The following is a 14,125-nucleotide window of genomic DNA, read 5'->3' on the forward strand; positions in this document are numbered from 1 at the left end:
TACAACTTAGCTTTCTTGCATTTTTCCCCCCCTTCTGTTTCCTGATGTTATTAGCCAAGATCTGTCCATATAATTTCTTTTCTTAGACTGTTTCATTAACTTTTGTAGTTAAAGTTCATGTTTTCTCTTTTTGCTAGGTTTCTGAAATTTCTGCTTTTTTTTTTTTTCATATTCTTTGTGTGTAAATTGTCTGTGTTCTCAAGACTGATTTGCCTGTATGAGGGATTAATTGTTTCTTAATAATCTGAATTAAGACTTAGTTATTATGCTCACTTGGCTTCCTTAAGCTTACATCTTTGAGTTGTTTAACTTTATTTCTGAAACTTATTTTACAAATTTTATTTTCATTGTGCTATTCATTGAAAGTAGTTAATTGATAGACCGTTTATTAAATAGTAATTCTTTGAAAAACAGTTCACCAAAAACAAGCAATTCGTCATTCATCAATTCAACAAATGGCAATTCATCAAAAAGATGATAAAGATGGATAACTAAAAAAAAAGTAATCCACCTAATAAGTTGTTGAATAACAATTTATTGAAAAAACAATTTGCAGATAATTTTTGATGAATTCCTTTTAATATTCCATCAATAGTTTTTTTTTCCTGGAAAATGCTATTTCAAACATTTTCATTAAAATTGCTTAACAGCATGACTAAAAAGTTATCAAGCCTTAATTATATTATTTTGAAATATGTAATTACTGCTTCATAGTGAGGTTGATTTTCTGAAATACTAGAAATTTCATAACAAAGACAGTTGCCAAACAATAGCTTCATTGTTGATCCATTTTTTCAGTAGCTGAATTTTCACCTCCAGCAGAATTTTTCATTGTGTTGTACTATCATGTACATATTTGGGTTTCACCAACTGCCAACTTACCCTCACTCATATAGTATCTAAGCAAGTGTTTCTGTAGAGGGTGAGGATTGGATATTGAGTCAGAAGTTCATTATTCGGTTATAGTTCATATTCAGTTCACATTTTGCATTACTTATCCCCCCCCTTTTTTTTTTACTTATCCCCTCCCTTTCAAATTAGCATTTTACCATTACTATCACAAATCTCATCATAAACTTAGACATATGTATACAGAAGTAGTCTTTTCCAGTTTATTCTGTAGTCAAATCCCATAGAACATTCTGCATGGTGTTTTCTTTTAATCTTATTTTGTCCAAAGAGGGGATGCTGTATCTTCAAAGAATTCTGTATGCATGAAAAAGATGTCATGCTTATTCATAAAATTCCTACTACAGTGATTATTTCTCTTGGCAGTCGAATTTCATTTCCATTGCTTAAAATACTTTATTTATATAGATAACAAAGTATATTATTCTGTTTGGAATAGTTTAATTTTTTTGATAATAGTACAGGGTGGCCATAAAATAACTTTCCCTCTTTGGAGGCATCTGGAGCTAAAACCAATAAACGGAATGAGACCAAATTTTATATTGAGAATTTTGAAGGCATGGGGAGATGATTTCCACGATAAAAAGATTTAGTACCAAAAGTCGCCGATATGGGAAATTTTGGCGCTGGCAGAGCCGAAAATTAGAAGCGGATAATTACATTAAAGGCAGATAAAATGGAATAATAACATTTCGACGGTGTAAGCGACAGCTGTTATTATCATTGTAACATGCCACATATCCAGCTGGATATGTGGCATGTTACAATGATAATAATAATAATAATTAAACTAAAACAACAACTTGCAAGAGACGCAGAAATTAATGTAGTGATTGAACTCACGGAAATAATGTTTTATTCATTTGAATCAGTGTCCCCTGGACACTGATTCAAATGAACATATAACATACACGATTTCATTGTGCTGACCTTTTTTTGTGTACAACAAATTGCATCCGATGTGCGACATGATCTACAGCTGAGCATAAGGAGTCGGAATCGATGCTCATAACAGCCCGTTTTATGTTCTCTTTCAGGACATGCAAGTTGGGAACACCACCAACATACACAACGGATTTCAAATACCCACACAGCCAAAAGTCACATGGAGTGATGTCTGGGGAACGAGGCGGCCATGCCGTCAGAAAGAACTGACTGATAACCTCTCATTACTGAAATGCTGGCGTGACAGGCGCTGCTGTCACGTACACACAGTAAAATTTGCATAATCCTTTTTACCTGCGTTTACTGCAAATATTTGACAGCTTTCAGCTCTGCCAGTGCCAAAATTTCTCCTATCGGCAACTTTTGGTACTAATTTTTTTATTTATTTATTTATTTTTTATTTTTTCCTCGAAAATGATCTCCCCATGCCTTCAAAAGTCTCAATATAAAATTTGGTCTCATTCCGTTTATTGGTTTTAGCTACGGATGCCTCCAAAGAGGGAAAGTTATTTTATGGCCACACTGTATTAAAAATTAATTTGCCAAATGTTTTAAAACTTTTTATTCACAAGTTCCACCTCATATTGAGAAGCCCAGTGATATGCAGAAAGTTGAGAAGGGACAAGAGGCAGTTCTTTCCTGCCATGTCAAAGGAGATAAACCCATTAAAGTGGTATGGAACAAAGATAATCAAGTTTTAAACAGTTGGGCCACTTTGATATGGAGGTAAGTGTTGGGAAAAAAACATCTGTCTGTTGAAAACTGGTTGTTTGAAAGAATTTTATTAACTTAAGAAACTTCACTGCTGTTGTAAATAACTACTGAATGATAAACTGCCAAATGTTTTCCAAGGTATCAAAAATTATATGTTAACAAAATAAGCACATAGGTTATTCATATTAATGAAGAAGTTAATATAGTAGAACATATTTCATTCTTGGAAAGTGCTATATGCTACGTGCTTTCCATATTTGAAATATATTTTACACGAAAATTTTTAGACCTTTGAATGATTGGTCACTTTCAGTTTTTTTTTTTTTTTTTTTTAAATTTGGCCAAATATGATTTTTTACACACACATTCATGTTCATAGAAACCACATCACCAGCTGGAACCATGTTTCTTGGTAATTAAATCTGAATGCCTATTTGAAAAAGGGATAACACAATAATTGTCACCAATAATGAAGAAGTTAATATAACAGTTTTATTTTTGAATTAATATTTGGCTCTTTTTAGTACAAGATGTGACATAATTAGGAAATGACAAGAAACTTACAAATTTGCAAATATTTCAAAATGGAGTGTCCAGTGTTATTTTCACTGGAAAAACAAATACCGGTATCAAAATAGTTCAACTACACAATTTTACTAACATTCAAAGCTAAAAATTCACTTTTTGCTGTTTAGTACTTCATGAGTCCTCCCTCCTCTTGCCTTTACAGCTTAGCATCAATGGTGTATTAACACTCCCATAAGTGGTTTCAGCTTCTTCCTGTGCATTTCAGTCTCCATTTGGTACCACAAATTCTCAATGGGGCTGAGATCTGGGCTGTTTCCTGGCCATAGTGGCAGAATTGAGTGTTCATCAAGCCACTTATTAACTACAACAAAAACTAAAACTTTTTAAAGTACTAAACTCAATTTGTATGGTACATTTTAGAATTATAATAGCATTACTTACATTTTTTTTTCCTATGACAAGTGGCAAAGTCATCCTTAAAGATGCAGTTTGTCGTTATGGTAAAGCGATCTCTGATAGCAGGCAGCAATTCTTCTAAAATTTTCACAAAAGGTTCACTTGTGCATTCACTGAACCTTTTGTGAAATGCAAGTGACCAACACCATGATATGACATGCAGCCCCAGATCATCTGGCTGACTGAGAATTTGACTGTTAACACCAGACAGTCAGGGTTGAAATTTTCCCCTGATCGTCTTTGAACTGTCTACTGTCGTCACCCTGCAGGTTAAACTTCTCGTCAGAAAAAAATTACTCTTTTCCATTAATCCAGAAGTTCATTTGGCATGCTCTTTGCACCAATTTAACCAAACTAATCTCTCTTTTTTTTTTTTTTTTTTTGTTAACAATGTCTTCTTTTTAAGGTGCTTGGCTATCAGTCTCTGTCTAATGAGTCTTCTCCTGACAGTCACAGAGCTTGCCACAACTCCAGTTTGTTTTTTTCAGTCCCTTTTCAGTTCTCCAACAGCGCATGGCGATTTTTGAAGCAGAACCACTTTAGAACTCGATCTTGGCATGGCATAGATAGTAGCTTTCTTCTTATCCCCTTCTTCCTTTCATCAGGTCCAGTTTCCTTCACTTTCTGCAGCAGCTGTACTATTTCACAAGAGGAATAGCTTTCTCTATTCAAAGCTTGATTCATACTTTTTCTGCGGGTGTTTAACTACATTTAATTAGCCATAGCGGCTCAGGATATCTTGCTTTCTATTTATAGCTTCAAAAATTCTGATGCAATAGCAGCAACTATTACATTATGCATTGTATTGCATCATCTGTCATTCCCACAGATATCTGTGGGAATGATAGATGATCAAATAAAGTAAAAACTATATTTATGTAAGGTGATGAAGTTTCTATGAACATGAGTGTATATTAAGGATATCCAATTTAAGACCAATCGCTATATCTGTAATTTTTGTTGTTTCAGCGATACTCATAGAAAGAGGTTTCACAAATTATTGTGATAATACAAGAAAAAGAGTGAATAATATATTTAATACTCATATATCTCAATCTGAAAATTACAAGTCGCATTAGGCAGGTTGGATAAAGTAAAGTAGAGCATAAACTGTGGCTTATTTAAAATAGTAATATCCACATGATGTCATGTACAAAACAGTGCAAATGAATAACAGAGGAAACAAAGTTTTATTATTTTAAAAAAAATTAATGATGTGTAATTAGAATAAGACTCACCCATATCTTTGATAGTAAGAGGTAGTCTTTCTGATTTGGATGACAGAGTAAGGCGTCAGTGCTTTCTTTAAACAAATGTTCAGACTTATGGCAGCAATGATGGAGAGAGAGAGTGTGTTTCAGATCGTGGGATATTGTGGTTGGTATCAATTCCATGTTGTGTGAATCCAGATTTCTTATTAACAATGTAAGATTGATCTTCTTGCATTCATTTCTCCACTGAATGTCCAGTTTGTCTGAAGTGAGAAAGGTGATGGTCAAACAGAACTTGGTATATGCCAGATCATTTATCTTTAGAAGATGGAAACCATAATGATAGTTTGTTGAAAGGAATGAATGTGATCCCTAGATTATACTTTTTAAGAATTTTAGAGATTGGTTCTGAGATGCTAGAAATATATGGGATAGGAGATCTTCGTATGGTTTCATTTTTGTTTGAGGTCAGCCTATAGGAATCAAAAATATGTTGTATGTTCCATTCCGAGAAGCTATTGACATCATATACCATTTAATATCCAGAAGTTCTTGATAGTTGAGGTTTAGCACATATAACATGAGCATGATGTAACAGAATTTTTATAATTATAATCTTCTGAGAAGGTTGAGCAGAATGCTGTTGAATATAGCATCCAGAAAGGTAGGTTTTTGATAAATAGAAATTATTAGTTTGCCTGGTGAGGAGCAGAAGAGTAAGATGTCTAGGAAAGCTAGTTTGTTATCTTTATCTGTTTCCATCATGAAAATCCACAATCCCACCACTCATAAAATTAAACTCACTATTAGATGAAGTTACAAACCTCGATAGAGATACTCTAGGCAAACTTAAAACTTATTTTGCTATATGCTCTAAACCCCAACAGTCACAGTAAGAACTTCTGTACAGCAAACAGTATATGCATCTCAGTAGCTTCTTAGAATGGACCATACAACATATAGCCGAGCTCAAACAACAGTGAAGCCATACGAAGAGTTCCTATCCCATATATTTCTAGCATCTTGGAACCAATATCTAGAATCCTTAAAAAGCATAACCTAGTGACTACATCCATTCCTTTCAACAGACTGAAATCACATTTTCCATCTTCTGAAGATAAATTATCGCCCTCTGACTCTTCCTAGTGTCTGCCAAGTTCTGTGGGACTGTCACCTTTCTTATTTTGGACATACTGAATGTTCAGTGCAGAGAAGAATGCAAGAACATCAATCTTACATTATTAATAAGAAATCTGAGAAATCTAACCTCATACAACGTGGTGTTAGATCTTGAATGGGGGACTCTTTGAACAAAAGAGTCACTCATACAAAAATCTAACAGGAAGCACAACACTGAATAAGAACATATTTGTGCTCCTAGCAATCAAGCTTATTTTATCAGAAAACGAGATAATAAGTCTGAGATTTGAATCTGTAATCTGAAACGATGCTATTAAAATAATATGTTTGGATTATGTATAATATTTTAAACATTAGTATTAAAACTATGTCCTATGCAAGAGAGTAAATGTACTGCCAACAAAAGTCCAAAGGTTGCGGGCTAACCACCATCAGTGACGTAATGCCCGAAGCTAGGGTATTCGTAGAAGGCGATCGGGGCATGTGTTCCCCGAAAAGAGCAGACACCGTAAGGCGGCAGAATGACATCACCTCGTCGGGACGAATAGGGAAGCTCCTGTGAATAAGATTCCTGCATGGAAAGGGGGATAAATACGGTTACACAAGTCTGGGTCTGGTATCCCCCATTTTTTCTGTTCCTGTTTCCTTCGTGCAGACGGCGATGACCAGTATCCACTCTCCTGTGGCTGAATAACGCAAGTCCGGCAAGTCTATGCACAAAGAGGACAGCAGATCCCAGACGTGGACCATCAGTGAAACTATGCCGATGAAAGACAGCAAAGGAATCCCCTTTGAAGGCTGGGTTAAGCAATAGTAACCTATGTGATAAGCGAATGTCCAGCAAGAAAGAGTGGCCATTTCGAAACAAGCACGTAACCTCCACGCGGAAGCAGTTTGCAGCAGCAGTGATATCCCACAACAAAGGATGGGCGAAAGGGTCTCAATGTCAACACTACAGTGGTAAAGTACTGTGACTTTTCTTGTTTTATTTTGATAAGATTTTGTGAAAGGGAAGGAATAAGAACCTGGCTAAAAGAAAGAGAACTTTAATGATAATACATGTTCAGGGACACTCTAACCTTATTGGACTAGTAGTCTGAGAACCCAAGTATTGTGTGGGTTCAAGAATATTGTAAAGGAATTGTTAGCTAATATTTCATAAGTTCAGAATTAGAATAGAGTCTTGTACCATATGTGTACCAAATTGTATGTGAATAATATGTTAAATATTTAGTAGATGAATTGTGTATATAATAATGAATTATATGCCTAAAGTATGAATGTTGTGCATGAGATTTAGATCATTCCTTTTAGTATTGCTTTTCTTGAGGTAGAATGCTAACCTCATATTGTATATAATTTATTGTAATCCTTTTAACCATATAATAAATATGTTTTTTTTACGTAAGGCTGTGTGTGATCTAAGCATGAGACTGACTTCACCAATCATTAAATTTCGGACACAATTATGCGTAAGGAGAATATTCAAACAGTTTTAGAGTTAATAGGCCATGACTGCAAAGTTAAGATATCTATAGCTTCCTAATTTATTTTACAAATTTGGTGACACTTAATTTCTGGGAAACTTCCTTATGACAAGAGATTTCTGTCTTTAGGCTCTAGCTGGCACAGCAAATCAAACAAATTTTGTCAGAGTCCGAAAAAGGGAGCGGCCCCAGAGAACTAGTTTATTGATAAGCTTAGAAGGCACTAGAGTGATAATAATAGATAAAATAACAGAAAGTAATGAATGTAACAATGGAATTTGTATTAACTACAGTATCCTATTATCTGAAACACGCTTACTCCATCATTGCTGCCATAAATTTGAATGTTTGTTTAAAGAAAGCACTTGCCTATCAACGAAATGGGAGAGTCTTATTCAATTACTCATCATTAACATTTTCTATTTTTTAAAAATAGTACTATGTTTCTTCTGTTATCCATTTGTGTATTTTATGTATAACATCACATGGCTGTTGCTGTTTTAAATAATATATAGTTTGTCTCTTTCTTTTAAGATTACACGGTGATCATCATTCATATTTCCAAATTTAGGAACACAAAACATGTGTTGAAATGATTATTTTACTTATTATTTAAAATAACACTTGATATTTCGACCCCTGTATTGAGGTCATCATCAGAAGGATACATGTGTATAGGAAACCAAGCTACATACTCTTGCACTCTATAAAGGTGAATTAAATCTATGCTGTTAATTAATCTTTTTCTTAGCCTGACCTCTAGATAAAAATAAATAAATAATTAATTAATTAATAAATAAATTAAATAAAAAAACTACAATAAACTCTGCTAAAGTCCTCCTGTACTATGATTACTACGATTCTTCTGGATTTGTACGGTTCAGATTGTTATACTACAATTTTCTTCTGGACTTGTACAGTTCAAGTTGCTATTGAATGTTAAGGGGGGAGAAAAACAACAACATTTTATCAAGTCTTCTTTGTATTGAAATTTTTCTTTGGCTTGTTCTAGTTGCTATAGAGTTTGCAAATTGGTCCTCCACATCCTCAGAATGGTTAGGCCATCATGTTTGACATTTCACATGCTTCTTTAAATTTCCTCTCAAACCAGGTTTTGGTGTGGTGTAGGGACTTGGTATCTTTCCGATCATTTCTGTGGTATGTTTGGAGTGCGTGGTCAGAAAGGCCAGTTTTTCCAAAATGGTTTTTTTTTTTTTTTTTTTTTTGAAATGGAGGGTTTTTCCCCTTTAAAAAGGGAGCTTTTGGAAAAACCGGCCTTTCTGACCAATCACTCCAAACATACCACAGAATTGATTGGAAAGGTACCAAGTTCCTATACCACACCAAAATCTGGTTCGAGAGGAAATTTAAAGAAGCATGTGAAATGCTCAAACATAATCCAAATCTGAACAAAAATGATGGTCTAACCATTCCAAGGATGTGTAGATCCCATTTGCAACCTCTATAGCAACTAGAACAAGCCAAAGAAAAATCTCAATACAAAGAAGAGTTGATGAAGTGCTGTTTTTTTTCCCCTTAACATTCAATAGCAACTTGAACTGTACAAGTCCAGAAGAAAATTGTAGTATAACAATCTGAACTGTACAAATCCAAAAGAATCGTAGTAATAGTACAGGAGGTCTTTAGCAGCGTTTATTGTAGTATTTATTTATTATTTATTTTTTATTTTTTTTTATCTAGAGGTCAGGCTAAGAAAAAGATTAATTAACAGCATAAATTTAATTCACCTTTATAAAGCACGAGAGTATGTAGCTTGGTTTCCTATGCACATGTATCCTTCTGATGATGACCTCAATACAGGGGTCGAAACGTCAAGTGTTATTTTATTAATAATAAGTAAAATAATCATTTCAACACGTGTGTTTTGTGTTCTACTTTGTATTCAAACTGGTTAATGCCACTGATGACGACCTGTAATTTTCAGGTGGAAATATATGGCTATGAAATATATTATTCATTGTTTTTTTGTGTTATTATATTAATTTGTGGAATTGTAATTTTTGACTAAAAAGCTCTAACAGATTCATTTGTTTTTCATTATTCTAACTTTAAAAATCAAAATTTTCATTTCTGTGTTATCAGCAGCAGCATGTATTAATAAGCTCAGCTTTCATTTAAAATGATTTTTTTTTTTTATTCTGTCATGCTTTCATTTTTTTTTTTTTTCATTCTCTCTGTTTATAGAATTCATTATTCAGATTTTCCTAAGTTTTATCCTTACTAATAAATTTTGCATTAGATCGAATTTCATCATCATCATATTCCAGACATGTACCATCAAGGGGTGCACAGGATATGATTGTTCTACATGAAAAACTTACATTGACACTAACCTTGTATCAACAATTTTTCTTCAAATCAATCTGTTACCTGTCAAGACTCCGACATTATCAGATCTTATATTTGTTTCTTCTAAGGCACTTTTTACTGTATCACTCCACCTATATCTTGTTCTTCCCCTGGGTCTTTTTCCTGCCAACCTGACAGAGAATACTTGTTTTGCTAATCTTTCCTCTCCCATTCTGTTTTAGTGACCACATTCCTGGATGCGAACAATGTCAAGTTCTTTCCTAATATCCTCGTTTTTAATATGATATTGCTATTGATGCTATCTGTTCAAACTCTTAATCTTTCTCAGAACTCTCATATCTGCAGTCTCTAGTCTTTGGTCAAGTGTTTTATTTCTAACCTACCTCTCAGATCCATAAGTCAAAGTTGGTTTGAAAACTGTCTTGTATACAGCTAATTTAGTGATTCAACTAATTTCTCTCTTATTCCATATAAATTTGTTTGTTTGACTTCCTACTATGTTGTCTATATACATATTTAATTTACCATCTTCACTAAAAATATTGCCTAAGTAGCTGAAATGTTTTACTTGTTCTATAGGTTCTCTATTCACCGTGCAGTTGATATTTTCAATCCTTCTGCCTATTTTCATTGTCTTTGTGTTGCTATTGCTGATTTTCATACCAAATTTATTACAACAGTTATTCAATTTAGTCAGGGAATCTTGCAGACTTGTACTAGATTTATTTAGAACTATAACATCATCTGCATAAAGTAAAGAGGTGATATCAAAATCAAAGCTTGATATCAAAATTGGAGATTAACATCTCCAATTTTGATATCAGTTTTGATATATTATTATTTATATGTGATCCATATAGATAATAAATAACAGAGGAGATAATGTACATCTTTGTCTAACACCAGATTTAACATTAAACTCCTGTACTTCCTTCAATTCTAACTGCTGACTACAACTCAAAGGCAAAGTATTGCTTGATATGCCCCATTGACACTGTGTAACTGTTGCATTTTGAATAGCTTCTCTCTTGGCACCTTGTCATGTGCCTTTTCCAGATCTACAAAACTTAAATATAGATGTTTATTATATTCCCATGATTTCTTAACTATTTTTGTTTTTCAAAATAAATCATGACTATCTAAGCTGTGGTTGTTTTGTTACTTTCTGATTATAAGGTGTATAAGGACATTTCCTTCATTAAACTTCTAAGTCCTTCTATGAATGCTCATATGGAATCTTCCCGAAACATTGATTGAAGACAGTTTTTTAAGGGCTATTAACATTTAGTGTATCATTTTGTAAGAGAGAGATACTTTTTTTAAAATAATTTTTTTAATAATTTTTTTTACTAAGAGTGTAAAATATCCTAGAGGGTACTTTAACTCCATAACCCAATTCTTAGAATAAGTGAAATTAAGAATTTATAATAAAACTTAATAGTAAATAAAATTAAATATTTTGGAATAAATGAAAAATAAACTTTAGAACCCTCTATAAGCTTGCAACAATTGGAAAAAAATTTCAGTATGATTTCCAGTTTAAAAGTGACTGTATAAATTAAGTTTTCTCTAAATTATTATTTTTTTTCTTCCTGCTGTCTCTCCAAGGTCATCATTTGAGGAAGAGGAGTTAAAAGATGGCACGATTAAAGGACTCTTAAGAATACATAACATTGAAGTTGAAGATGGAGGCATTTATAGTTGTGTAGTCAGTAACGATTTTGGTTCTGATCGAATGGATATGAAATTAACTGTTCTGGGTGAGCAGCCTGTTTAGTATGTTATAGGATTAAATATTTTAAAAGTTAATTAACTATGCATAAGTAGCTAGTAAAGTAGAAAAGAAAAGCTTTGAAAATTTATTTACCTAAATGCATAATCATTGTATACATGATATAAAAAAAGAAACAATGGGCTACAATTAAAAACACATGGGTAGCATTCAAACCAACAAATACATGCTGAAGAATAATATTGCCAGTAGTAAAAAAAAAAGACAAAAATTCAAATATACTACATACCAATTTGACATATACAGTTCTATTGTAGAAGAGACATGAAAGCCAGGAAAACAAGAAAAAAACGTATACATATTTTAGAATAACAACTTTTGCTTTTTTTTTTTATTTTTTATATCAACCCCTACTTTACTGTTATACTAAGAGGATATTTAATTCTTAAACATCCTCTTAGTATAACAGTAAAGTAGGGGTTGATGATGATAATTAATCATCATCAAATTCCTAGCATACCCTCAGGGGATGTACTACATGAAAAGTTACATCATTACTAACTTCTTATCAACAATTTTCTGCCAGATTAGCCTGTTATCTGTCAACATTCCAATATTATGGGATCTATATTTTTGTCTTCTAAGGCGCTTTTTACTGTATCAATCCACCTACATCTTGGTCTTCCACTCATCTTTTTCCTGCTATCCTGGCCACTTGTTTAGCTAATCTTTCCTCTCCCATTCTATATAAGTGGCTATACCAGCTGAGATTAGCTCTGTTAACACATTCCTGAATGCTAACAATTGCAAGTTCTTTCCTAATTAATATCCTCATTTTTAATATGATACTGCCATTGATGCCATCTGTTCAGTATCCTAATCTTTCTCAGGACTCTCATATCCGTAAGTTAAAATCGGTTTGAACACAGTCTTGTATATGGCTAGTTTAGTGTTTTGACTAATCTCCCTCTTATTCCTTATAAATTTATTCAGGTGACTTCTCCCAATACCAGCTTTACTAATTCTACTGTCTATTTCCAAATTTAATTTGCCATTTTCACTAAAAATTGTGCCTAAAGAACTGAAATGTTTTACTTGTTCTATAGGTTCTCCATTCAGGAAATGGAGAACCTATTTTCAATGTTTCTGCTTATTTTCATTGTCTTTGTCTTTTTAATGCTGATTTTCTTACCAAATTTATTACAGCAATTATTCAATTTGGTCAGGGAATCCTGCAGACTTGTCCTGGATTTATTCAGAAATATAACATTATCTGCAAAAGTAAACAGCTAAGATTAACATCACCAATTTTGATATCAAGTTTAATACCACTTTTCTTCATAACATGATCCATATAGATAATGAATAATAGTAGAGATAATGTACACCTTTGTTGCACCTGACTTAACATCAAATAATCTTCCTGTACTTCAATTCTAACTGCTGATTTACAACTGAAATAGAGACTATGTAAAGAACACTCAGTAGGAAATACAGAGGTATTTACCTACTGAATGTTCCTGGGAAGATCTATGCAAGTATACTTGAGAAACAGTTGAGAAGAATTGTGGAAGAAAAGCTTGGTGAAGAACAAGCTGGATTCAGGCCAAATAGAGGCTGTCAGGATCAGATCTTCACTTTACGACAAATAGAGAAAGCATGGGAATATAACAGAGATCTGTATTTAAGTTTTGTCGATTTGGAAAAGGCATATGACAAGATGCCAAGAGAGAAGCTATTCAATACGCTACAGTTATATGGTGTCAATGGGACATTATATCAAGCAATACTTAGTCTTTATTTGAGTTGTAAGTCAGCAGTTAGAATTGAAGGAAGTACAGGAAGATGGTTTAATGTTAAATCTGGTGTGAGACAAGGATGTACATTATTCCCTCTGTTATTCATTATCTATATGGATCACATTATGAAGGAAAGTGGTATTAAACATGATATCAAAATTGGAGATGTTAATATCAGCTCTTTGCTTTATGCAGACGATGTTATACTTCTAAATAAATCCGCTACAAGTCTGCAAGATTCACTGACTAAATTGAATAACTTTTGTAATAGATATGGTATGAAGGTCAGCAATAAAAAGACAAAGACAATGAAAATAGGCAGAATCATTGAAAATGTCAACTGTGTTGTGAATGGAGAACCTGTGGAACAAGTGAAACATTTCAGCTACTTAGGCACGATTTTTAGTGAAGATGGTAAATTAAATATAGAAATAGACAACAGAATTTATTTCTATATTTAATAATAAGAGAGAAATTAGTCGGAACACTAAATTAGCTGTATACAAGACAGTGTTCAAACCAGTTTTAACTTATGGATCTGAGAGCTGGGTCAGAAGTAAAACACTTGACCAAAGACTAGAGACTGCAGATATGAGAGTCCTGAGAAAGATTATAGGCATGAACAGATGGCATCAATGGCAATATCATATTAAAAACTACGATATTAGGAAAGAACTTGACATTGTCAACATCCAGGAATGCATTAGCAGAGCTAATCTCAGGTGGTATGGTCACTTAAACAGAATGGGCGAGGAAAGATTAGCAAAACAAGTGTTCTCTGCAAGGTTAGCAGGAAAAAGGCCCAGAGGAAGACCAAGATATAGGTGGATTGATACAGTAAAAAAGTGCCTTAGAAGACAAAAATATAAGATA

General features: G+C 33.2%; 1 protein-coding gene across 1 annotated transcript in view; it reads left to right on the forward strand.

Moving 5' to 3' along the window:
- LOC150097802 (cell adhesion molecule Dscam2-like) overlaps positions 1-14,125 on the forward strand; it is a 208,031-nt gene that overhangs the window by 74,907 nt on the left and 118,999 nt on the right. The window contains exons 5-6 of the mRNA XM_090407344.1: positions 2,427-2,580; positions 11,330-11,481. Of these exons, the coding sequence (XP_090263470.1) occupies positions 2,427-2,580; positions 11,330-11,481 (306 nt within the window). The remainder of the gene's footprint in view (positions 1-2,426; positions 2,581-11,329; positions 11,482-14,125) is intronic.

The sequence above is a fragment of the Typopeltis vanoorti genome, chromosome 17, assembly GCF_054136105.1.
Source record: "Typopeltis vanoorti isolate ZY-2024b chromosome 17, IOZ_Tvanoo_1.0, whole genome shotgun sequence".
Taxonomy (NCBI): Eukaryota; Metazoa; Arthropoda; class Arachnida; order Uropygi; family Thelyphonidae; genus Typopeltis; species Typopeltis vanoorti.